This window comes from Ctenopharyngodon idella, chromosome 11, assembly GCF_019924925.1.
Source record: "Ctenopharyngodon idella isolate HZGC_01 chromosome 11, HZGC01, whole genome shotgun sequence".
NCBI classification, from domain to species: domain Eukaryota; kingdom Metazoa; phylum Chordata; class Actinopteri; order Cypriniformes; family Xenocyprididae; genus Ctenopharyngodon; species Ctenopharyngodon idella.
Window position 1 is genome coordinate 13,252,447 of NC_067230.1, and position 26,606 is coordinate 13,279,052.

At 39.2% G+C, this 26,606-nt stretch overlaps 1 protein-coding gene across 1 annotated transcript in view; it reads right to left on the bottom strand.

The window, feature by feature from the left end:
• The window catches only part of acap3b (ArfGAP with coiled-coil, ankyrin repeat and PH domains 3b), a 90,912-nt gene that overhangs the window by 26,704 nt on the left and 37,602 nt on the right, over window positions 1–26,606 (bottom strand). Inside the window, exons 2-9 of the mRNA XM_051912489.1 lie at window positions 21,334–21,391; window positions 17,758–17,877; window positions 17,593–17,646; window positions 6,329–6,387; window positions 6,036–6,219; window positions 2,660–2,704; window positions 2,483–2,578; window positions 129–203 (exon numbers count right to left, since the gene is read on the bottom strand). Coding sequence (XP_051768449.1) covers window positions 129–203; window positions 2,483–2,578; window positions 2,660–2,704; window positions 6,036–6,219; window positions 6,329–6,387; window positions 17,593–17,646; window positions 17,758–17,877; window positions 21,334–21,391 — 691 coding nt within the window. The remainder of the gene's footprint in view (window positions 1–128; window positions 204–2,482; window positions 2,579–2,659; window positions 2,705–6,035; window positions 6,220–6,328; window positions 6,388–17,592; window positions 17,647–17,757; window positions 17,878–21,333; window positions 21,392–26,606) is intronic.

Genomic DNA, 26,606 nt, shown 5'->3' on the forward strand with positions numbered 1-26,606 from the left:
AGAAGAAGAGGAGAAAGAGACAATGAAGAATTAAAAGAGAAAATGAGACAAATGGACAATAAAGATGGAAGATATGAAAAGATATGGAAAATGAGGAAGGATGCATCAAAGAAAACAGATGTTCTCACTCTTTGCTGTATGGTGGCATGTTTGTGCTCCATTTCTCTCTTCTCCATAGCTGAATCTATGACCAGCTGATCCAACTGAAATACAAACACAAAGGACATTGTTATAAAGTTTTTTATTTTTTATTTAATTTATAAAAACACTTTTATCGCAGAGAATATATATATATACACACACACACACACACACACACCCCGATCAGGCATAAGAAGGTGTGCTGTGATATCTTGCACCAAGATGTTAGCAGCAGATCCTTTAAGTCCTGTAAGTTGCAAGGTGGAGCTTCCATGGATCAGACTTGTTTGTGCAGCACATCCCACAGATGATCGATTGGATTGAGATCTGGGGAATTTGGAGGCCAAGTCAACACCTCAAATTCGTTATTGTGCTCCTCAAACCATTCCTGAACCATTTTTGCTTTGTGGCAGGGCACATTATCCTGCTGAAAGAGTCCACAGACACCAGGGAATACCGTTTTCATGAAAGGGTGTACATGGTCTGCAACAATGCTTAGGTAGGTGGTACGTGTCAAAGTAACATCCACATGTATGGCAGGACCCAAGGTTTCCCAGCAGAACATTGCCCAAAGCATCACACTGCCTCTGCCGGCTTGCCTTCTTCCCATAGTGCATCCTGGTGCCATGTGTTCCCCAGGTAAGCGACGCACACGCACCCGGCCATCCACGTGATGTAAAAGAAAACGTGATTCATCTGACCAGGCCACCTTCTTCCATTGCTCCGTGGTCCAGTTCTGATGCTCACATGCCCACTGTTGGTGCTTTCAGCAGTGGACAGGGGTCAGCATGGGCACCCTGGCTGGTCTGCAGCTATGCTACCCCATACGCAACAAACTGGGATGCACTGTGTATTCTGACACCTTTCTATCAGAACCAGCATTAACTTCTTGAGCAATTTGAGCTACAGTAGCTCGTCTGTTGGATCGGACCACACAGGGCAGCCTTCGCTCCCCACGTGCATCAATGAGCCTCGGCCGCCCATGACCCTGTCGCCAGTTCACCGCTGTTCCTTCCTTGGACCACTTTTGATAGATACTGACCACTGCAGACCGGGAACACCCCACAAGAGCTGTAGTTTTGGAGATGTTCTGACCCAGTTGGTTAGTGGGTGGGATGCTCTCCCACCCACTAACAGGTGCCGTGATGAAGAGATAATCAGTGTTTTTCACTTCACCTGTCAGTGGCCATAATGTTATGCCTGACTGGTGTGTATATAAATATAACAGTGCGTAGAGAGCTTCATGGAATGGGTTTCCATGGCCGAGCAGCTGCATCCAAGCCTTACATCACCAAGTGCAATGCAAAGCGTCGGATGCAGTGGTGCAAAGCACACCGCCACTAGACTCTAGAGCAGTGGAGACGTGTTCTCTGGAGTGACCAATCACGCTTCTCTGTCTGGCAATCCGATGGACGAGTCTGGGTTTGGCAGTTGTCAGGAGAACGGTACTTGCCTGACTGCATTGTGCCAAGTGTAAAGTTTGGTGGAGGGGGGATTATGGTGTGGGGTTGTTTTTCAGGGGTTGGGCTTGGCCCCTTAGTTCCAGTGAAAGGAACTTTTAATGATTCAGCATACCAAGACATTTTGGACAATTTCATGCCCCCAACTTTGTGGGAACAGTTTGGGGATGGCCCCTTCCTGTTCCAACATGACTGCGCACCAGTGCACAAAGCAAGGTTCATAAAGACATGGATGAGTGAGTTTGGTGTGGAGGAACTTGACTGGCCTGCACAGAGTCCTGACCTCAATCTGATAGAACACCTTTGGGACGAATTAGAGCGGAGACTGCGAGCCAGGCCTTCTCGCTAACATCACTGCCTGACCTCACAAATGCGCTTCTAGAAGAATGGTCAAAAATTCCCATAAACACACTCCTAAACCTTGTGGAAAGCCTTCCCAGAAGAGTTGAGGCTGTTATAGCTGCATATAGTGTGCCAACTCCAAATTAAACCCCACGGATTAAGAATGGGATGTCATTAAAGTTCATGTGCACGTAAAGGCAGGCGTCCCAAAACTTTTGGCAATATAGTGTATATATACACACCTTTTTTGCTTCAGAATAACATGCGCTGATGAGTCTTATCAGGCACAATAAGTAAATAGGATGAATTTTAATTTCAGCTCGTCTTTAAGCCTGTCTCAGGCAGATGTATTGTGCCTGTCACCCTCAAGGATAGACATTATCCCTCATTTTCACTCATTAGGCCTGTGTTAATGTGGAGCCTGGGGCTCGTCAGCATTAGGCGCAGGTGTCGAGGGACAGCAGGTGAACACAGGCCCTAATGAGCAGGAGTTAATGAGATGTTGATCTTGGAGGAGCAGATGTGTAGATCTATCTCACCTCAGCAGCCAGCTTCTTCATGTAGGGGTCGATCTCATCCAGGAGGTTGAAGCCCTGCTGGAAGAGACTGTACTGAGCCTGCATGAACGACAGCATCTGTGAAGGAGAGGAAACTGTGAATACACAAACTACAGAGAAGGAGAATGCTGCTTTAATATGGTGTTTTAATCCACTCACCGAATCCAAAATCTCGAATTTCTTTTTGGCCTGAAGAACATTGATCTGAGAAAGATATCAAGAGAAGAACAAATTAGCAGGTGCTTTTATCCAAAGTATCTTGGGATTCAAACCTAAAACCTTTGGTTACCAGCCCACTAAGCCATTTTGCTTCAAACTAGGCATTTTTGGCAAGGCATAATTATGGCCCCATGAGGCCAGAGGACCCTGGCGAAGAACCGGGCACCCTTAGACTTTTGGGGCCCCTGGCACCGGCATCTAATTCATTCTTGGCACTTGCAACCCATAACCATCACATTTTTAGCCTTGTTCATTAATTTGATGTGATTACACATGATCCTGCTCCACACAGTGGTCATTAGGGACACTACAGCCTATTTTTGTCCTGTAGTGGGCATATTAAAAATCTGTATCAGATTTAAGAAAAAAAGGCTTATGACACAATATGGTGGCTGACCATTTCTCTATAGCAGTGTTTCCCAACCCTGTTCCTGGAGTCTTACACAACACCATTTTCAACTTAAAATAAAAAACTTTTTATGTGTTTTGGACGCTCATTTATATGACAGCGGCATTTTGAGGGCCTGAAAACTTTTAAAAAAGGGATTCAAAGTGAAAGTTTTTGAAAACTTATCTCCATGTAAACTACAAAAACCTGAGTTTGTGAAAACGGTGACATCACGCGTGTGCGTATCATGTGTTTAGTCTACAGGAGCGTAGTGTTTTTATTACAAAGTGACATTACCAACTACTAGCCTGGCAGCAGAATATGTTTTTAGTCGTTTTTGTGGATCTATGTGAACGAGCATCATTTTGACAACATTGTCGCCTGTACACAAAAAGCACAAAGGAAAAGCGTTTCTGTTTTTACTACATCGTTGTCATGTACACATACCCCAACACTACACATTTTCGACTCCAAGACCTGAAATATATGGGTCAGATGTATGGGTCACACTGGTGGTGTGCCTCAAGGAACAGGGTTGGGAAACACTGCTCTATAATAAATGAAAAACACACTAACTTGCATCCAGTTTTTATTTTATTTTATTTTTTTATCCAAAACAGCCTTGGGTCACTTAACAAAAATAGTATAGCCATTACAGCAATCTTTGTCAACCAACCGAGTTTCCTAAAAACAGAACATGGACAGGAAATAAAATGAGGGAAAACCATAAAATCACAGCCTTCACAGGACACAAGGCTGGGAGAGTACAAAGGAGGTTGCGTTATGTTATGAAATGAGAGCTAATGATGGCCGAGTAAAGATTGTGCTTATGCAGATGGGAAGGAGCGGTCAGGTCCAATCCGTCAGACCGCTGCCGCGAGGGCTGAAGGCTGGGTGGCCGTTTCCAAGTCAAAATTACCCTCAAGACATCCATCCAAGACTGTCCAGAAACTGGCACAGCTTTTACAGAGAAGGAAAATTAAACGTTTGTGGCCTAAATGCAGTGTAAATATATATGTGACCCGTGCTGGCAAAATGAGTCGCAATGTTCAAAAATTAGTTGTTATTTTCACAATCTCTATTAAAAATTACCTTCAAAATGATGTATGATTTGTTGGAATCTGACAAGAAAATGGCTGAGCTACAGAGGTGTAAAGAGTACCTGAAAACCATACTTGAGTAAAAGTACTGATACCTTACCTCGAAAATGACTCCACTACAAGTTACAAGTAACCAATTCCAATATGACTCGAGTAAAAGTCTTAAAGTATCTGATTTTAACAGTACTTAAGTATTTTACTCATGCTGAATGTAGGCTCAGAGATGCACTAGTCCTGAGAGATGACAGTGAAAATAAGAAACAATTGATCTGTAAGATGAGAAATCAAGTTTATTTTCTAAAATCAAAATAAAACGGAACACCTCAATGTTGCAATAAATCAAGGTCGACACAACAACCTTTTAAACGTCTACAAACTCTCAAGTCTCAGTTGAGCTCAAGTGCACAGAAAGGCCATAAGTAAACCAATATCCTTCAAAACGGTCTTTTCAATATAGCGGATAAATAAAACAATGTTAAGTAAAATTAAACAGTCTAAGTCTACTGTATGTGCTGGTTTGAGTCTTGAGTCTCATCACCAGCTGCAGTCATTTCCTCATCTAATAAATAAAACATCTGCCAGCAGCAACTACCTGCTAATGCACTCACATTCATGTAAAGCATCTAAGTTTTGGGTGAGTAAAGGCAAAATGCACAAGATATAGTACCTTCAATGCCCTTAGATGGCGATATCGCTTCTTTATATCAGAAACAAACTGCTGCAGAAAAAGTTAGCTGTCATGAAAAATGTGATTTGTAATTGCATTACTCATCACAAATGTAGTGGAGTAAAAAGTACATTTACTTGCTCAAAAATGTAGTCAAGTAGAGAGTAAAAGTTATCTTTGATACTCAGTACAACTACAAAGTAGCCAAAAAGATACTTAAGTACAGTAACTAATTACATTTACTCAAGTACTTTACACCTCTGCTGAGCTACACCTGTTCCAAAGATTCCAAAACAAAATCACCTAGCAACCATATCTTAAAATCCCTGTTAATAACACCTAATTTGGCACGCACCTCCATCAAAACCAAATATATATAGGAAAATATATAAATTCAACTTTTTCTTCAATATTTTACTTCAATATTTTGAAGTACTGTAATTCTTTTTATATGTGTATATCAGGATAATTTGCTGTCTGAGGCGTCTTTGTGTGCGCTTCGGATCTGTCAGTCAGCGCGAGTAAGATTGATTTGTTTACATCAGCATGAGATTGAAAATCACATTCCATTGGTTCAGACTCATTCCATCAAAAATTTGCTATGAATATTCACAAAGCTGGAATTCTGTGCTTTAAAATGGTACCAAATTTGGACTAATAAAGAAGATGATGAGAAGAAGCGCGAGTAGAGAAGCGAGCAGAGAAAAACTGCATTTTTCATGGTCAAAGCAAAGGTACTCCTCTCAGAAAACATACAAATAAAGAGACTTTTAGATGTTTAATTGCTATTTGAAGCATTTGGATCACTAGTTGAGGGCTTAATGAACTCATTTTTGTGAAAACCTCAAATTCAACATGCTTAAAGGCTTGAAATGAGCCTTTAAGCATTCCGACTCATTTCGCCAGCACGGGTCACAGATTTTTCTGATTTTGTGACACTGGAGTTTTTTGAAAAATCTTTCATACAATGAAAGTCAACAGGGTCCAAACAACATTGGACCCCACTAAATTTCATTGCATGGACAAAAAGAGTTTTGGAACGACATGAGGGTGAGTAAATCATGACAGATTTTTTCATGTTTTTCCATGTTACACAATTCCTTTAACATTTCCTCGTTTTCATCATTTTGGAGATTTAAAATTTTATTCATTTTGAAATACCTGAAGCACATAGTCCAGGGCGAGGTGTCGGAAGCACTTCCGGGTCGTGATGAGGGCGCTGGTGGCCTCCTCCACCTCATGCGGTTTGTTGCGAGGTGCCTGCGCGTTTTTCACCTGGGCGATTTCCATATCCTCCCGCACCTTATCGAACTGCTTCTTCGTCTCTTTAAACTTTCGAACATCCCTGTGTGGACACATATTACAGGGTAAGACGCACACATCACAGAGGACAGGGAGAGTGGAAATGGAACAGAAATCAGAAACAAGGGCAGGAGAAAGAAGAAAGGACTCACTCCTTCACAAAATTGTGCAGCTGTTGCTTTACGGATCTTTGGGCCTGGTCGAACAGGATCTGTAAAAGAATCAAAAGGAAAATAAATGTCTCAGCATCAAGCAGAAAAATACTGAGTGGGAAGAATGGTACTTTGCATAAAATAGGAGTCAGCGGAAATGGGCGGGGCTTAGTGTCCAAGGTGTTCTCTAATTGCTTAGATATGATGTAGTGGTGTGTCATTTGTGAATGAATTTGAGCTAAGTGAACAAATCGTTCTTGTTCATCTCGACTTGTTCACTAAAGCTTTTCCCTTCACTAAATGAGACTTGAAATCTCACTTGTGAATAAACTGAATCAACAGAAGCATCTTGTTTGTGAATAAATCTCATTGGTGAACAAAATGAATGATCATTCAGTTGTTCAATTCAGCATATGATTCAATCTTGTTTGCATTTTAGTCTTGTGAATGACTCAATGACTCATTTAAACACCTGCTTGTCACCACCGACTGACATATTTACAACGTAACCTGCAAAAAAAGCAAAAGTGAACAAATTTAAAAGAACCTTTTTGGTAAACGGATTCAAAAGACTCAAGTCACTGGGATGAATCAAAATTACCACCACAAGTATTGTTGTGATATATATAAAAACTACCATTTAAATGTTTGGGATAAGTAAAATTATTATTATTATTATTTTAAAAATATTTTATTAATAAAATACAATGAAATTAAATTGATGATGCTGTTCTTCTAAACTTTCTATTTATCAAAGAATCCTGAAAAATGTATCACAGTTTCCACAAAAAATGGAACTAGCGTTAATGAAGATTAGTAAATACAGTAACAAATGTATTGCTCATGGTTAGTTCATGTTAGTTAATACATTAACTAATGTTTAACTAATGAACCTTATTGTAAAGTGTTACCAATGTTTCTTGAGCATCAAATCAGCATATTAGAATGATTTATGAAGGATCATGTGACACTAAAGACTGGAGTAATGATGGATCACAAGAATAAATTTCATTTTCATATATATATATTTTACACACACAGGAGCAGGGTTGAAAACCTAGGGGCTAGTGGAATATGAAGGGTGCAATTCTCTCATATCACCAGCAGATGGCAGAACAGTTGCAGCTCTGTGTCTGTAAACTCAAAAGACTGCAGCAGAGCCCCACACCCATCTCACACTTTCTCACGGTGAGCGACTGCAGGTCAAGGGTTAAATAGGTCACAGATGCATCGCACAGGACGGGGAGCTGGGAGTTAGACATTGGCGTCATCCAGGTCATGACAGGCGAACACAGTGACATGCGCATGAGAATACAATCTGCACATGCTCATGGAATCGAGCCCTGGGGTTAATGCGAGGAAACCTCTAATGGAAGGTTGTAGGAATGGAGGCGTGTCAGCGCCGGGGTCTGTCAATGTGGATCATACATGATGTCAGCAGAACGGGGCTAAAGGAAAATCTTTACGCTGCAATCATCTCGATTCCGGTCACAAACGCAGCAGCTTCATGGCAGAGATAAGCTGCAATGAGAGAACATGTGACAGAGTATGTCACATGGAACAGGAGGGCAACATGTCTTGAGGGTAAAGCTGGCATGTGAGAGAGGAAGAGATAGTGCAGGGAAAAGAGGAAGCAGACAAGCTTAGACATTTGCATTTTGTGCAGTTCCATCAAGTCCCAGCCTTTGCATTTTACAAAGGGCTAGACTAGATTCAGCAATTTTCTATTCATCCGCCTCAAATGTCCCAATTCTTTCATTAGTGATGCTTGCTGCTAGTCAAGCATTACTATTACTACTGCTCATACTCTGGATCTTAACTCAAGGCTCTGCAAAAATGTTCAAACCCCTACAGCAAGTATACTACAATTTTTACATGTACACTAGGGCAGTGGTTCTCAAACTGGGGTACATGAACAAAATGCTTGAGTTTTGCCATTCATTTAATTCTACCCCACCTTAAAATAATATTAAAACCGAGCATGTATTTCAAAATGTCGTAAATACATTCTTGTTTTTAATGTTGATATATTATATGAGCAAGAATGCAATTTTTCCCCACACGAGTGCAAATGTGACATTGATTTTATATAACAGTTCAACAAAAAAGGGTAATATTAAGTGATTAACATTTTAAATGGAGTATTGACAGTGTCGTTTGCTCAATTTTGCAACGAAATAGTTCTAATGAAAGTCACAGAAGAACTGCAACATGCAGCGGTGTTTCGTGAATGAATCTGCGGCGCTGACGAATCGTAAGAGTAAATGATTCAATGACCAATTCATAAATGCAGCCACTTGCTTCGTTACTGAATGAATGACTCGATGACTCACTCACTAAGACAGTGGCTTACTGCCACCTACTGGTGGTTTTAGTTTAATATTTAAAAGTATCACTTCGTATTTACCATCATTGCAAATTTGATTGTCAAACTTTGCAATTAATCTGAGAATCATGTGCGTTTTGAACCGTGGTGTCTGGTCTGTACGGATTAACGATCCCCACTAGACATCGCACATCCTGCGACGTAACTATCGCGGATGCGCACATTGCGATATCGATGCTAAAATGATATATCGTGCAGCTCTACTTTCTAGTGCGTATGTGTTGAGTGCCTGTGGTCTTGTTCTTGGTGTTTATTGTTACCTTATGGTTTACAAGCTCAGCACAATTAGCCTGCTAGCCTATACCGTACACAAACATTTATTTATATGTTTTTATACACGTTATACATTTTTGTTCAATCAGGCATTACATACATCCAACCTGGGGTCCTAGTCAGACTCAATGAGAAGACTGAATCATTAATGGCAGTATGCAACACCATTTTTTCCCTGGTGTGCGTTAAAATGGGTGAAGAATCCCAGATCTAGAGAGCTGTAGTACCAACCACACAACTTCACAATGCAGCAACACTGTAAACGCTGAGTTTTGCATGAGCAAACACCACTGATTTTCTTCAGGTGATGTTAGTTAAAGGGTTCAGAGAGCGGCATCTGTGTTGAACACTGTTCTGCAGGGTAATTAACCAGCATGCTTTACTGAGCCCTTAATGACTCTACATTAGGGTCACATCTCTAGACACTGGCATCACACCTTCTCTTTCACGTTCTCACTTCCTCTTCACTGTGAGATCTCTCTTTAATTGCATTTCACTTCATCCTCTATCCTTGTTTTACCTCAGATCGTCTCTAGCGAGTGTGGAGAACCGTGCTAGCATCGCCTCGGGTGACATGCTAAGAAAGACATCAAGAGAATGTCAAGACTCTGAAGGAGAGAGAAACTGGAGAATATTTGAATGAGCCTGAGCGAGTGTGTGTGAGATGAGGTTTAATCGTGGCCTGCAGCCCGGCTGTACATGTGTGCTAGCGCCCTTCAGAAAGCACAGGCCTTTTATGTAGCGCCAGACGCTAGCACAGAGAGCTTGAGAGTCAGTGACGCATCACAGTCTCAGAGATGGAGAAGAGAGGAGATTCTGCAGCCCTTCAGCAGTGGAACAAAAATGAAGGATGAGTGAACGAGAGAAAAAAACGATGAATGAGCGGTTCTTCAACTTCAGGCACTTTTATGTACCGGGGTTGACTTTTTATTGAACTGACAGATTAACAACAATTTTTTCTTTGTTTTATGAAGGCCACATTAAAACGTTTCATTATGCCTTCATCATTTATTTTTGCTACTTTCCAAATGCCATTTATTTATATTATAAAAAAATATTTTTTTATGTTAGTTCCGGACTTTAAGTAATAAAATATGGAAATACATCTTATAACTATTAATTATTTTTTAAATTATTTGATTTTAAACTTCAAATTGCGATCTAATATTGATTTTGGTCACATAATGTTGTTGAAATATGTTATATTTCGCATTTTATATGGAGCTAAGCGCTACACCTGCTTAGCACGTATACTGTAAACATTCTTTATTCATATGAATTTACCTTAAAGCGCATGAAAATCACACACAAACCAAATATTATCGTAATCGTGTGTTTATTCTCTTCATTTTGGCTTTGCGAAGGGGGAAGTTTACACATTACGTGGTCATGCAGAAGGCAGGAATTATGCACAACAGCCCTAAATTGAATCAGAGCTCGTTGAGTCATATACTGACGCAAAACACGGAACAGGAGAGACAGACAGTGCTGTGTACGCTGCATGCGATTGCATAATTCAGTGGTAAATTAATAGAAATGGTATTCTGTATGACGAAATATTTTGCAAACGTGAGAATAAATCAATATTTCTCCAAATACGTGCACTTTTGGACTAACAGCTCTAACCGACGCTGTCTAGTGCATCTGTGAACACAAATAAACCAGAGCAGACGTGACTGAATTCATATGCGTGTTGATATTCTATTCAAAATATCAAACATTACAGAATATTTTTCACTCCTGACATAAATTAAGAAATTAATGTCATTGCAACCTAGTTTTATCATAAACAGTGGTCAAATATCGAAACTGGAGTCTTTAATTTTTCTAATGATACTCAGTTTGTCCAGATCAAATATGAGTGTGATGTTTTAACATGCAGTGAATGTTGAACAACAATAATCTCAGTAAAAGGGGTTAAATACACAAGGGAGGCTAATCAAAAGAATGGAAACAGGTGCGTAACAATCAGTAACTAACTAGTGGCAGGGAAATGGGAACAAAGGAAACAGGTACATGAACTAGAACTACTGTGCAAATAAATAAATGTATTCTTTTTATTGTGCATCTGTGCTTTTATGCAAACTGCCAAATTATGAGAAAGTTGTGAAAATATTTATTGTGTGGTGGCTTTGAAACTAGCCATAGCAAGATTTCAAATGTTATTCCACCATGTCTACCACATTGAAGAAATGTTGATATTTAAAAAAAAATAAAATTAATATACTTATGAAAAAGAGAAAAGTTTGTTTTAAAAACTTTTTTTCCACAGCAAAATGCCCATCACTGAAGAAACACCCAAACACAACAAAGGCTACAGAGAATGGCTGTCCACAGAAAGGCAAACAGTCGCAACCAAATGTTCCAAACTGGCATGAGGAACATCAGATGGTAACCTCCTTTTCTTTGGAGCAGTAATGGAAGTGACACGCTTTAGAGGCAGACAGCATGTTCAGCACTTGGCTGCAAGCTGTTGGAATGGTCCGCATGTGACTCTGAACTGCCAGCTCAGCTTTTGACTTCCTGCATAAAAAAACTGTTCCATACGAGGCCACTTTACAGAGCCCGGCTGCCAAACGACTGGGCCATTCATGAACTGTACAGCTGAATTAGCTTAATTCGAAAAATGTGTTGCAGAAAGCATGCTGGGACATCGCAGGAAGAGAACGAGATCAATAACGCCAGTCAAAGAGTTCCGTGTTGCTTTCAAGTGGAAAGAAAGTAAACTGGGGACCCTCAGTTGTGGTAAAACAAAAATGAAAATCTTGAAAGAAAAAAAAAGTAAAAGTAAAAAAAGTATTAGCCGATTCTTACTTCTGGAAATGGGCAAGTTACATAGCAAAGGGGGGTTACAATATGCAAAGTTGAAGCTCTCACAAGAAACTAGGAATGGCAGTAAAAGTTGTATGGCAGCTAAAACTGGTAATGTTGATTGTTTGCATCATCACATTCCTCAACTAGATACTTTAAAGAAACAATGTTCATAACATATTTTTACGTTCAGTCCGGGCCATAACCACCATAGACATTGAGGAGGACAAGTCCCCCCCAATAATTAGAAATGGCCAAATTGTACCCCCCAATATTTTAAATTATTGCACCGCTCTGCTGCACTTCATTACAGCACTCTGTATGTTGTTAGGATGACAAAAAGGTTTAAAAGTTACATTTTTAGTCTGGTCTGCCTCAGCGGTCTAACAGTAAACGTCAATGTCAAAATGAGTGAGATGGCCAATCAAATCAAAGTAGGCGGGGTTTACGTTCTGGCTCGTGCACAGTCTTCACCAAGCGGCAACCTCCCTCCGTTTCTCTTGAAGCCAATACGGAAGTGCAATTCATCGACTGGCCGCTAGGGACAGGCTCCAAAAGAGAGCAGAATCTCATTGAGCCCCATGTTAAAATGCCCAACTTTACAGCAGAAAGAAACATGTTTACAGCCTGGTACAAATTGTGATTTTGGTCTATATAGCTAATTTTGCCCTTCATGACAACTGTGAGGGGGGTGAATTTTTTTAGAACTCATCCGTTTAAATTATATTAAGCCTTAAATTTCTGCATAATTAAGGGCGCGGCCACTTGAGTGACAGGTGGATTGCCGCTGCTGTCACCACTAGCTGTTTGTCTGCTGCCATCACGTCACCTCAGCTCCACTCACGTCCCACCTCTTTGCCCATTTTCAGTTATCCGGGAGTGACACTCGGTGATGCACTGCCAAGATGGCAACGGCCGGCTTTAGGTTTCAAAAATGCTCTTCAGAAACCTACGGATGACGTCACGGACATATTTTTTTTACAGTCTATGGTCTTCACACAGACGAGCACGTCGATCTATCGCTTAAACGTGTCCCTGCTCTTGGTATACAGTCACTGATGAACATCTTTGATTTTAATGAGGAAAAAAACCTATACGAGGGCGGATTAGAACCCGGAACCTCTGACACGCTTAACAAAAATTCTACCACCAGACCTTTAGGGAATTTGAATGCTAGTTGCGGATCTCTGTATTCATTCACTTACGTGAAGAATCTCGGTACTAACAATATATTGTATTACAGATATATTAGATGTAAGAATGAAACTATCAAATTAAACATGAATTCTCAATATACTTTTGAAATTGATTTCTTGACATCGTAATGTTATTTTTTTCTACAATTGTTATTGTATATATCTGATATAGTATTGTATTACTATATCAATTTATTATATATATTACTATATCAAATTACTATAACTGTTTCGACATATTAGGCATACAAATAAAAGTACATCTGTGCATATTTTAATGCAAATTAATGCAAATATTATTTGCAAATAGTTCAAAAAACATTATTTCCCAACTAGAATTAGACCTAGAATTCCATTCACTGTTTTGTTTTGCTTTATATATATATATATATATATATATATAGCTTTTTATATATTTATTTTATATATATTTTAACCAATGTTCAAGACATGGTTATGGCCTTGCGTTCAGTTATAAAATCTTGTGTGGTAGCTTCTAAAAGTCTTTGCATCTGTCACAAGCAACTTTTACTAAAAAACTAAGGCGTTTCTCAATACCAAGTACTGCAAGTTTGGACTTGCGTCCTTGGTAGTTTGGACTTGGCAAGATAGGCTCGGAAGAAAACTGGACTTAAAAATTAACAATATTTACAGTACATTAATGTAGTGCAGTGAGCAGGACTCACAAAAGCCAACAAACTTAGTGCAATGCATCTTGAGGCATCAAGTTTGATGTGCGCATATTAAAAAAAGTGTCTAACTCAGACCAAATTACCCAGAAATCTGTTAGGCGATCAGTATAACAGAACAGCTTATACAGGTATGACAACGCTCCTGTTATCACCTCTAAAATCCCAAGGTACACATCACATTCTCTCATTACTTCTCTTTCTGTGGCCTACTCTTCCCCGTCAAATAGATAATATCAGTAATTACACTAAGTTGGGAGGCAGTGAGGCGTCACTTCGACAGGTTAGTTCAATTTATGACTGCCTGGATTCCAACAACTCAATAAGCTGTAAAAGAGGGACCTATTCACACTGCCTGATGAAAAGACACACAGGCCTTCAGTCAATTACTGCAATTACTATAAATTTACACCTTCCTAACTATTTGTTGCTACACTGTACCTTCTTTGCTTTAAAGGTCTTACTGTGAAATAAATCTTCAATGGTGTTCGCCATTCTGCATTGGCACCATGACAATAAAAGTAGAAAAATGGCAAAAATTAAAAAACAAAGTGTTAATGAATCTTGATTTAAAAAAAAAATAAAAATCTGCCCTCAACCATCTACAGACAGTGATTCGCAGCATCCAGGGGCTTGGCAGCGATGGGCGTCCTGGATTTATGAGGCAGACAGATTAGATCCAGAGTAAAATGGTCAGGCTTCAGATTTATAGAGTGGCAGGTTAACTGCTTTGACCCTGGTAAAACAGGACAGAGCAGAAACTAGAAGAGTGAATTAAAGTAATGTTCTTTTCAGCACACAGGCTTTATCTGTCATTCCTCCCATAGACAGACAGCTGTTCTGGGTGAACAGAGGAGAACTGCTTTCTGTGCTGGAACATAAACATTGCTAAGAATCAAGCCAGACAAACAACGTACAAGTATTTAAACTTAACTTCACCTGTCACGATAAATATTACCTACCATGAAAGAGTATTTTGTATTATTATTTATTTAAATGGTATCAACATTATATATTTATGTATTTATTACAAAATTTTACAAGCTTTTACAAACTATTTTCATTATTTAAAAATGTAAAAATTATTTTAAAAACTTAAAAATTCTGTGCAGTTTTTACTATTTAACTCTTTAAAAAAAAAAACCCACAAATTTATTTAAAAACACTTGAAGTGCCCCATTATGCTTTTTTGAATATTGGGCCCTATTTTAACGATCTGAGCAAATGGTCTAAAGTGCACAGCGCAAGTGCGCTTAGGGCATGTCCGAATCCACTTTTGCTAGTTTAAGGATGGGAAAAATGGTTGGCACGCCCGGTGCATGGTCTAAAAGGGTTGTCCCTATTCTCTTAATGAGTCATGGGTGTGTTTTGGGCGTAATAAACCAATCAGAGTCTCATCTCCCATTCCCTTTAAAAGCCAGTTGCGCTCGCACTATGGTGAATTCGCTATTTACATGGAGGAAATTGCAAGCGGAAAAACTGAAAGCTTCTCTAGTGAGGAAGCGGATCTGCTTGTGCAAGAGGTTAAAGCGTGCGAGCAGACCATCTACGGGACAGGCTGGATTCAACCAAAGCATCTTAATGCACAGAATAATAATCTTTTACATTGTAATCCTTTTCTTTTTAATATTTGGCATGTTTGTGTGCTGCTGCTTGTGTGTAACAAGCAGAGTGTACGCGCATTGTTCACCCGCCTATAGGCGCATATTACTAACGCGCCCTTTAAATAACAAAACAAATATTGCACCACTGACTTTAGACCAGGTTTCAGTTGGTCGGTGGTGCAGTCGTTTCCAGTTACCTCAAAATAGCATCACGCCAACAATGCACCTGAACGCACCTTGTTTTCAGACCAGCACGCCCATGGGCGCACAAATGGGCGCAAATGCATTTGCTATTTAAACAACTTTGTGCAGGGCGTGAAAATGTTAACTGCGTCGGGCTGAAACTAGCAAAAAACACTTGTATTGTGCCAGGTGTATGATAGGGCCCCTAACCTTTCATGCAGTTTGTAATACAGCTGTTTGTGAATGCTAAAGGTTTGCAAAGTTTTAAAGATCAAAGTGCACGACAAATAAAGTTATTGTCTCCTAAAGAAAGAATAGATTCTGAACTGCTGAAACGAGCTGTCAGCAATTCCATTCTCACTTTATGTTACATATATTAGCATAGTGCCAGCCTATGCTCTTCATTGGCTGTCCATGAACAGCGTCTACTTTGACCCCTAAACATATAGTTGTAGTTGTAGCTGAAGACTGGAATAGATTGGTTATGTTGGTGTCGTTACTGTTCGTATCATTGTGCGTATCAAGTGATGAGGAAGAACCAGAGCTGAAATTCAGATATGGTAATGGGCGTTTTGTTTCTGACACACGCTGTGAGAGGTAGACCAATCACAACAGACTGGGCCGTCTGACCAATCAGAGCAGAGTAGGCTCGAGGAACTAATAAGTTTAGAGAAACTGAATCTTCGAACAAACCATTTTCAGAAATGAGGTGATGTGCAGTGTATATTATGAGAAAATTAAAGTGTTTTTTGATCTTGGATGCATGTAAACCTATTGTAGGAGACTCCAAAACAAAACATGACCTTTAAAATAGTATGAGAGGGGCACGTTAAAAATAGGAAATAATAGAGACACATGTTTACATAGAAAATCTATGGAAAAGTAGCAAAAACGTGTTCTGTTTGAACAGCTCCTAAAGCTGTTATAATCCTTGCTGTAGAACTATAATGACTTCTTTAAAATCAAATGACTTTTAACTGAAAAAATAACCCATTTTATTTATATAATGATTCTTTATATTGCAATATATTGTTAAGCATTGTCTTTGTACTTGCACTTGACAATAATTTATTGGTAATTTGGGATCTTTCACACAAGCAGATTTTTTGGTTTATTTGTTGGTCGTTTTGTAATGCCAATTGAGTGAAGCGAGCCAAGTGACAAAGGTTTTTACCAAATTTTAGTAAACAAGTTCTTTTGAAGGTTTGACCTAGATGTGCTTCTGGTAAAGTCCAGGAATTCAGTGTTCACCACAGTAATGTCTCACAAAAACAGTTTATCACAAGAATAAACCAGTCTAATTAACCATAAAAGCAGCGAGAATGTTGAAAAAACTCTGAGAAAAGAGGAAACGTCCGACTGTTCAAATGCTGCTGATGCTACAAGCAGGAAGGGATCAGCCATCTTTGGGCTGACAATTAAAAAGCCGCAAGTCCTTTATACCACAGCCCTGGTATTTCCTCTTTCTTTAAAAGTGAAGGTGGCTGTGGTAACAGGAGACATGTAGGGCTTCGAACACAGATTGCCACTCTCTCTGTTTTCAATTACACCATCCTCAAGAACAGGAAAACACCCAAAAAGTCTTGAGTACTGATGTACCAATAAATCTGATTAGTCACTTGCTGGAATGAACGAGACAGTTTCAAATGTACAAAACATTTTACATTAAGCTGCGGTGCTCATGCGACCAATGCAAGTTCAAATCCGACTTGCAACATTTACAATTCCCATTTCACCTAAAAGGTTCCTCAACATTTCCTGTCCTAATTATACTCTCTTCTCAATAAAAGTGGCAAAAAGGGCAGAAATTTCAAAGCGCAATACAAACCTGTGAAGTAGGAGGCCCTTTATGACTCTGCAGATGGCTTTTGGGTGGCATGTGGAAAAAATCAGCCACATATGATGTGAAACACACCGTGTAAAGAGATCCACGTTCTCTGGGTTGAGTTACGCCCCACGGCACATGTAATATGGTTTCGTAATAAAAACACCCATGAGAGAACTACAGGCCCTGGTTCAGGTTATAGTAACATATGATGAATCATTATGGCCTCTGACTGAAACGTGTATATGTGTGTTTTATTATGGGACATGTGGCCAAGCCTGGGGAAATGTGTCTTACCATGTGATAGTTGACGATTTCCTGAAGGCTCTCTCCACACTTTTCAAGACATTCCTGAAATGAAGTAAATAACCAAAAAATCAACACAGCTCATGAGGGTCTGACTATTATCTGAGTCATTTGACTTGGATCATTTAGAAATAAATACTTGTCTGGGAAACTTACTGAGATCATCTCCTCCTTTTTGCAGTGGTGAGACAAGTCTCGAATGCCATTGACAAAGAGTTTATTAGCACTGACGTACACACGACCCGCTTCGATCATACCACTGCATAGCTTCACCAACTGATGAACAGAGAGACAGAAAACACAACACCAGTGTTTATGGTTATACCAGACAGTTTAAAGTCACTGGAAACAGCTTGCAACTTCTAAATCCCAAAGTATACTTCAGTTTTTACACGTATGCTAGGGTATGCGTACAGTACATGCAACATATATTTCTTCATCAGTATATAGTCATGGCCAAAAGTTTTGGCAGTGAAATAAATTTTGTGTTTCATAAAGTTTGCTGCTTCAGTATTTGTAGATTCTGTTTTCATGTTTCTTTGGTATACTGAAAAACAATGATAATCATAAGTTTTAAAGGCTTTTATTGGCAAAAGCTTCAATATATGCAAAGAGTCAATATTTGCAGTGTTGACCCTTCTTCTTCATAATTTGCTCTGACATCCTGGATATCAGCTTCTGAGCCAAATCCTGATCCATTCTTGCTTATTGGTGCTCGGAGTTGATCACAATTTGTGGGCTTCTGCTTGTCCACTCGCCTTTTGAGGATTAACTAAGTCCATCTCTATGGGATTAAGATCCGGTGATTTCCCTGGTCATCTAAAATTTCAATGTAATGATCTCTGAGCCACTTCATTATCACTATTGCCTTGTGACATGGTTCTCCATCATGCAGGAAAATGCATCACCAAATTGCTCCTGGATTGTTGGGAGAAGTTGCTCTTGCAGGACGTTTTGATACCATTCTTTATTCCTGGCAGTGTTTTTGCCTTGGATGAAAAGCAACCCCATACATGGATGGTCTCAGGATGCTTCACTTTTGGCATGACACAGGACTCATGGTGGCGTCTACCTTTTCTTCTCCGAACACTCGATTTTCCAGATGTCCCAAACAGCTGGAAGGGGGCTTCATCAGCGATAATAACTTTGCACCAGTCGTCTGCTGTCCAATCCTTATACCTCCTGTAGAATTTCAGTCTGTCCTTGATGATTTCTTGAGGAGAAGTGGCTTCTTTCTTGCCTTTCTTGACACCAGGTCGTTGTCCAAAAGTCTTGGCCTCACTGTGCGTGTAGATGCGCTCCCACCTGCGTTCTGCACTGGTGGTGATACGATTCTGTGGCTGAGTCCTCAGGAGGAGACATCCTGGCAGAGGCGTAGCACCAAATCTTGGGCCCTATGCAAAGACAGTGTGTGGGGGGCCCCTTTGCCATCGAGCATCCTATGATCCACACTATTTATCACACTTTTTTTTAAAAATAATAATAGTACAACTGTACACATACTGATAGAAAAACGGTTGTACTGTAAATCATGTATACAGTATAACATTCATAATTTGTGTATGAATTGTTCTATACATAGAGCACCCCAGTATCCCCTTAGACATAAAAATGGCAGATTAACAATATTTATTAATGTCTTATTAACAGACATTGTGATTTGTATTCCAAAACATTACAATCTTTCCAAACTATTTACCAATAAGTACCTCTACAAGTATGATGATCACAGGATTGATATTACCCTGAGCCATAAATTACATGTCTGATATTTATGCTATCATCAGTTGGGGTTGGAAAATGCAACTTTGCTTTCCATTTATTATTTAAAGCACACTGTAAAGGGTTAGTTCACCCAAAAATGAAAATTCTATCATTAATTACTCACCCTCATGTCGTTCCACACCCGTAAATTCATCTTCAGAACACAGATATTTTTGATGAAATCTGATGGCTCAGAGAGGCCTCCATTGACAGCAAGACAATTAACACTTTCAATGCCCAGAAAGCTACTAAAGACATATTTAAACAGTTCATGTGACTACAGTGGTTCAACCTTAATGTTATAAAGCGACGAGAATACTTTTTGTGCACCAAAAAACCCCCCAAAATAACGACTTTTCAACAATTTCTAGTGATGAACGATTTCAAAACACTGTTTCATGAAGCTTCGCAGTTTTACGAATCTTTTGTTTCGAATCAGTGGTTTGGATCTCATATCAAACTACCAAAGTAACGTGAACGATTGAAGTTTCGAAACACTTATAACATAACGAAGCCTTGTTTACAGAAATCACGTGACTTTGGTGCTCCGAACCACTGATTCGAAACAAAAGATTCGTAAAGCTTCAAAGCAGTGTTTTGAAATCATCTATCACTAGATATTGTTGAAAAGTTGTTATTTTGTTTGTTTTTTTGGTGCACAAAAAATATTCTCGTTGCTTCATAACATTAAGGTTGAACCACTGTAGTCACATGAACTGCTTTAAATATGTCTTTAGTAGCTTTCTGGGCATTGAAAGTGTTAATTTTCACTGAGCCATCAGATTTCATCAAAAATATCTTAATTTGTGTTCTGAAGATGAACAAAGGTCTTACGGGTGTGGAACAACATGAGGGTAAGTAATTAATGACAGAATTTTCATTTTTGGGTGAACTAACCCTTTAAGTACTTTGATACCACAGCAAAAATACTAGCCTAACTAATAAAGTTCAAACATTATTAAAGGCAAGTGAACAGTCAGTAAAAGATGAGAACAAATACACTAATCACAAGCATACAAAGTTACAAATAAAGTAAGTCTAACTGGAGTGTATTCAGGTATAGACGTGTAATAAATAGTTAGGCATAAATGTAATAAAACTACTTTTGTAATAAATGGCCTTCAACAATATATTTCAAAAAAATTGCTATGCTAGTTTTGTCGATAAAATGTTATTTAGCCTGTCTGTTGAATATTTGTCTGTCGTAGGGCTGCGTGATCTTGCATTCAGTTTGCCCTACATTTAAATTATTAGTGTAAGTACACACAGATGAGCCTCTTTGGTCTAGCTTTTATTTGAGCATCTTACACTAATTTTGTGCTAATTAAAAGTCTGGGGCTTTTCGTATTGCAAAAAACTTGCAACAATAAGCAGACGTTGCCCTTGTATGCAGATTTGGAAGCTTCTAATAATACCCTGAAGGAGCAAAGAGCTACAAGACTGCAGTTTCCTGATGCAAATGTTCAGCATCCTAATGCTAAATGGGTTTCTCTCTCAATCTCCATTAATCCTGTATGGCGTACGAGCTGGGATTTAGCTCAGTGCACATTTGTTATGCTGTTTTATCCATGCGCTAATGCGCTAGTCCTTAGTTAGCTCAGTGTTCAGAAGGCCTCAATCCTACATCTCAATTAAATGAGGCAAAGACACTGATCCAATGAAATAGAAGTTGTGTGCCAAATGACAAACTATACACTATGCACTACTTAACCATCTAGTGTACTGTGTGAGTTTGTTTTTATGGTTATTTTATCATGTAGGATCAAGATCACTTCTGATCTTAGCCAATCTATCCTTAGACCAATGGAGGCGATGTACATTTGTAATTCTGAAATGAATAACCGTATACCTGAGACTAATAGAGGATGAATATATTCTTTGGATTGATTCATGCCATGTAACATCTGAAATGTATTCTTCCATTTCTTTTTGACACCTGAAGTTATTTCAAATAGATTTTATTCATACCTTATCTAGCTTGGCTTCTATTTCCACAACATCAGTCTCAACTTCATCAATATTCGCCCTGCAAAGACACAAGAGAAAAACATTATCCATTAGATGATAAATTTATCACAGTCATTTCTGATTGGTGATATCAAAGGACAAACAAAAAGTTTTTGGGGACCTTGCCTTGACCAACCTTGCCTGCCTTGTCATAAAAAGACCTTAATGACAAGTTGAAAAGTTTTTTGAACAAACATTTTTCTGACAAAATCTGTTTAAGCACTGTCAAAAGTCTAACTCAAAAACATGTTTGTATAGTCTTAAAGGAACACGCCACTTTTTTTTTGAAAATAGGCTCACAGTTGAGTTTTACCGTTTTCGAATCCATTCAGCTGATCTCCGGGTCTGGCGGTACCATTTTTAGCATAGCTTAGCATAGTTCATTGAATCTGATTAGCATCTCGCACAAAAATGACCAAAGAGTTTCGATATTTTTCCTATTTAAAACTTGACTCTTCTGTAGTTACATCGTGTACCAAGACCGACGGAAAATGAAAAGTTGCGCAATGATATTACGCAGCACCTGTGACCCCCTGTTTGCACAGGGAGCGTGCCTTGCAACCATGGAGACATTTGTGAGAGACGCTGCGTAATATCATTGCGCCTGCTGCAGCCATGGTACGGCAGCAAAGTTCCCTGATTATTACGCCGGAATGAGAGTATAGTTCCTAGCCATATCGGCCTAGAAAATCGCAACTTTTCATTTTCCGTCGGTCTTTGGTCATTTTTGAGCGAGATGCTAATGGTCTAATCAGATTCAATGAACTATGCTAAGCTATGCTAAAAGTGGTTCCGCCAGACTTGGAGATCGGCTGAATGGATTCGAAAACGGTAAAACTCAACTGTTTAACTCTAGGGGAGTTGGAAAATGAGCTTATTTTCAAAAAAGTGGAGTGTTCCTTTAATATGAGGATCTGTGAGGAAAGTGAGAAAAAAAAAAACAATTGGATATTCACACCACATGACCATTTTGATGTTTACATTTACATTTCAGTAAGTTTTGCTGATTTGCATAACAATACAACTCCATTAATTCATAAATAGCATCATGTTTTTAGGGAATCACACCACATGGCATTTTACAACCTGAACTAGAACTAACCTTGCCTTGTCATAAAGAAAAAAAAAAAAACTTATTGACAAATTGTCTAAGAAATAATTTTTTTGCCACCCAATAAATAACAAAATAAACTGACTGCATAAACTGGCTGAATGCACAGGGAAGGATCTCTTATTTGACTTCAATGATCTATGGTTGATCCCAGAGCCAGTTTGTTCCCAATACAGATTGACAATAGAAAGATTGTATCAGTTCACATCTTCACACTCTTTCTCACTGCAGCAAGCATGCTCTGTGATTAGGTTACACCTATATGAACATTAATTTCATAAATGCCTGACGACATACATATATCTAATCTCATGCTCTCTAAAAGCCTTCCTAATCCAGTTTAGATTCCAGCTAAAAGCTATTGCTCTTCGTCAGCTCACCACAGTTGTGAATATTTGAAGAAACACTGTTGAGTCCCTCACCAGCCCTCCACAGCTCATCCTCCCACACAGCATGCTCTGTTACTTAGATTTATCACATCAGCAAACTCAAGCAGGGCCGAGAGGAGACCAGGCATGAAGCATATGCATGGCTCTGCATGCAGCCTCGCACATATATCTGTGACATCCCACCTGATAATCTTTCTATTCTACGGTATATATCAAAGCATCATGGTATTATCATGACTGTAGTGCTACAGTACGTTTTGTAATAAATTTCAACCATTTATCAGGAAATATCTATTTAACCACCGCTAAAACCCACTCAAAAATACGAGTTTGCATATTTTAAATCTTAAAATTGAGGATCTTTGAGGAAGTATAAACAAAAGTCCAGGATTAATCTAAATTTAAGTACATTTTGCTTCCACTATTTGCATAACAATAGGCTACAACTCTAAAGTTTGATTGGGTGAGCCTCATTTGAAGCTGTTCATTTGAACTCCACATCAAGCGCAACAGTTGAGTTCTGGAGGTTAAAATCTCAAAAGCCTTTAAAGACAGACCTACTGTGAGCTTAACTTCATTATAAAATAATCATATTTAACAGCAGAATTTGTGTTGGAAAAACTACGTTACCCATGATGCTGTACAGAAAATTCCACAAATTCCATAGAGTTAAAACAAGCATAACGGCCCAAAATATCTCGTTAGCTCCACCCACGCTCATGAAGAACTGCGAATGACGTTATCGAGTCTAGGGCTGCAACAACTAATCGATAAAATTGATAATAAAAATCATCGACAACGAATGTCATTATCGATTAGTCGCGTCTGCCCACCGTGCATGGAAAACTTCAGCCAGTCGCGTCAAATTACAGCAAAGCGGCAACCTCCCTCAGTTTCTCTTGAAGCCAATACGGAAGTGACTTAAACTGTAATTCATCAACTGGCCGCTAGGGACAGGCTCCAAAAGAGAGCAGAATCTCATTGAGTCCCATGTTAAAATGCCCAACTTTACAGCAGAAAAAAACATGTTTACAGCCTAGTACAAATTGTGGTTTTGGTCTATATAGCTAATTTTGCCCTTCATGACAACTCTGAGGGGGTGAATTTTTTATAACTCATCCGTTGAAATTATATTAAGCCTTAAAGTTCTGCGTAATTAAGGGCGTGGCCACTTGAGTGACAGGTGGATTGCCGCTGCTGTCTGTGAGCCGTCGCCTCAGCTAATTCCAGCCGCTGAACTTGGCATCTCTGCCGTGTTTGTGCTTTTTTTGGGATTATTTCATACAATTATCAAATAATATGGCTTGCTGTGCCTATGGTCGAGACAGATGTAACGTTATGTCTGTGTAGATGTGCACACATGTGGAAGATAAACAGAACACACGTTGTTGGATCGTCTTGGCATTGGCTAAAAGTTTTGTACGCCAGATTTACTACAATGACAATGGCTGGAGAATATGCCTCTCAAGACACCACAAACTCCAACAGCACTGCTTGGATATTATAACTAAAACTGCTGCACTATTTTGAAAAATTATACTTTGGACAGGGGCTCATTTGTTTGTGAGAGTCTAATGTATACAATCATATACAGTTTTACAATATAAACGCATAAACGTCAGATTGCATAATTTCTTGAATAACGATGATGGAGAGCAGATCATTCAGAAGAAATGTGATGCAAACAGTGGACAATATATCAATATTTCATGGATTTAACGCTTTTGTGGACAAAAAGTGTTGTTGTTTGTTTTTCAATGGATGCTCATGGACATTTCACCCAAGTGCGATGGATTGGATTCATCTTGCGATCGCTATTTCATTATAAAGGTATGAAGTCCCGTTCTGATTTTGCGTATTGTCATTTGCACACCTGACACAAATTACAATTTTACTGTTGCTGGAGCATCTATATCGTAAAACAGACACCATAGATTGACGGTAAACCTTTACAACTTTCAAATGATATAACTTGTTATCTTTATTAATATTTAAGATAGTGTCTAAGATAGATAGATAGCTTCTTAGCCTGATAACATGATCACGTCGCACTAGGTGGGCGTGGTTTCAGCAAACAGGCACTTCAGTTCCAACCATGTCCCGCCTCTTTGCCCATTTTCAGTTATCCGGGAGTGACGCACTGCCAAAATGGCAAAGGCCGCTTTTTCGCTTCAAAAATGCTCTTCAGAAATCTATGGGTGACGTCACAGACATTTTTTTTTTTTTTTACAGTCTATGATTATCTATGATAATCTATGATAACGCATTTCTTTGGACAAAATGCATTTAAAAGTAGATGCTACCGGAAAGGTACGTGATCCAAGCTGCACAAAACATGAGAAATCTTTATTTTAATCTTCAAGCTAATGCATTAGCGTAATGTTTAACATGGCTTGCCCTGTCAGGCGCTTTGACAGATGTGTGTGCCGTTTAATGTGATATGTTTTCTCAGCGCAAAACTTTCATTTTTACGGTTATATCCTTATCTGTGTTACAAATTCACACCAGTATTTCCATTTTGTCCTGACAGTTTTCATGGGATTGTAGTTCTTTCCCTAATTAAAGCCGAAAAGTACACAGTCTCGTACCTTTGTCTTTTTGTCAAATTTCAAATACTTGAAATTTGGCTGGTTTGAATCATAGTTATACTTTTTAAAAATGACTAGGGGAAAAATACTTCTAGAACCAAGGCTGCTAAAAAAGTACATAAATAAATAAATAAATAAATAATCTATCAAGAATTGACTGGATTCTGAAAAGCGCAATGTACATACCAGAATGGAGTCACAGAAACACTGTCAGACAAAAAGGGGGAACTACTATTTTGATGGGGGAAAAAATAAAGATAAAACTTTTTGTTTGGTATAGTATATACTAACAAATCTTGCAAAATAAGATGAGGAACGTGTATAAAGAAAGTAAATGGAAAATAATTTGAACATCGGTGCCACTTATCTGCTGCTTAACACCACTTCCTACTGTAAAAATCACAGTAAAGCATGGCATGCCACAGAAAAACAAACAAACAAACAAACAAAAAAAAAAACACCCATATGTCTGGATATGCCTCTTCTGGGTAATTTGATTATCTTCTTCTTTGGAAGATACTGTCACATTGTGCTGTTTGGAAAACGTGATGCCAGCCTCTAATTGTTTATGCCATCTCTGGCCACATGAGAGCTTCTGTCCCTAATGCAGCCCGGCCTCCCGGGGCCACACAACCATTAGCCCAAAATGCACCCACACGCTGAACAAATACTTAAAAAATGAAGGACCAGAGACATAAAGGTCAGTTGTCATGGCAACCGCTAAGTGGGGCACAGAGGTCACAGTGGGGGACTTCTGCTCTGCTTGTGTGGGGGTACTAACAAGACATATTGTTATGGAGTTATAAGCAATCAATACTCCACACAGACACTCACACACACACACACACACACACACACACACACACACACACACAGACAGAGACAGACACACACACACAGACACACACAGAGGCACACACAGACGCACACACAGAGACACACACAGAGACACACACAGACACAGGCACACACACAAACACAGGCACACACAGACACAGGCACACAGACACACACAAACACAGGCACACACAGACAGACAGGCACACACACACACACACACACAGGCACACACAGACAGACAGGCACACACACACACACACACACACACACACACACACACACACACAGACACACACAGACAGACAC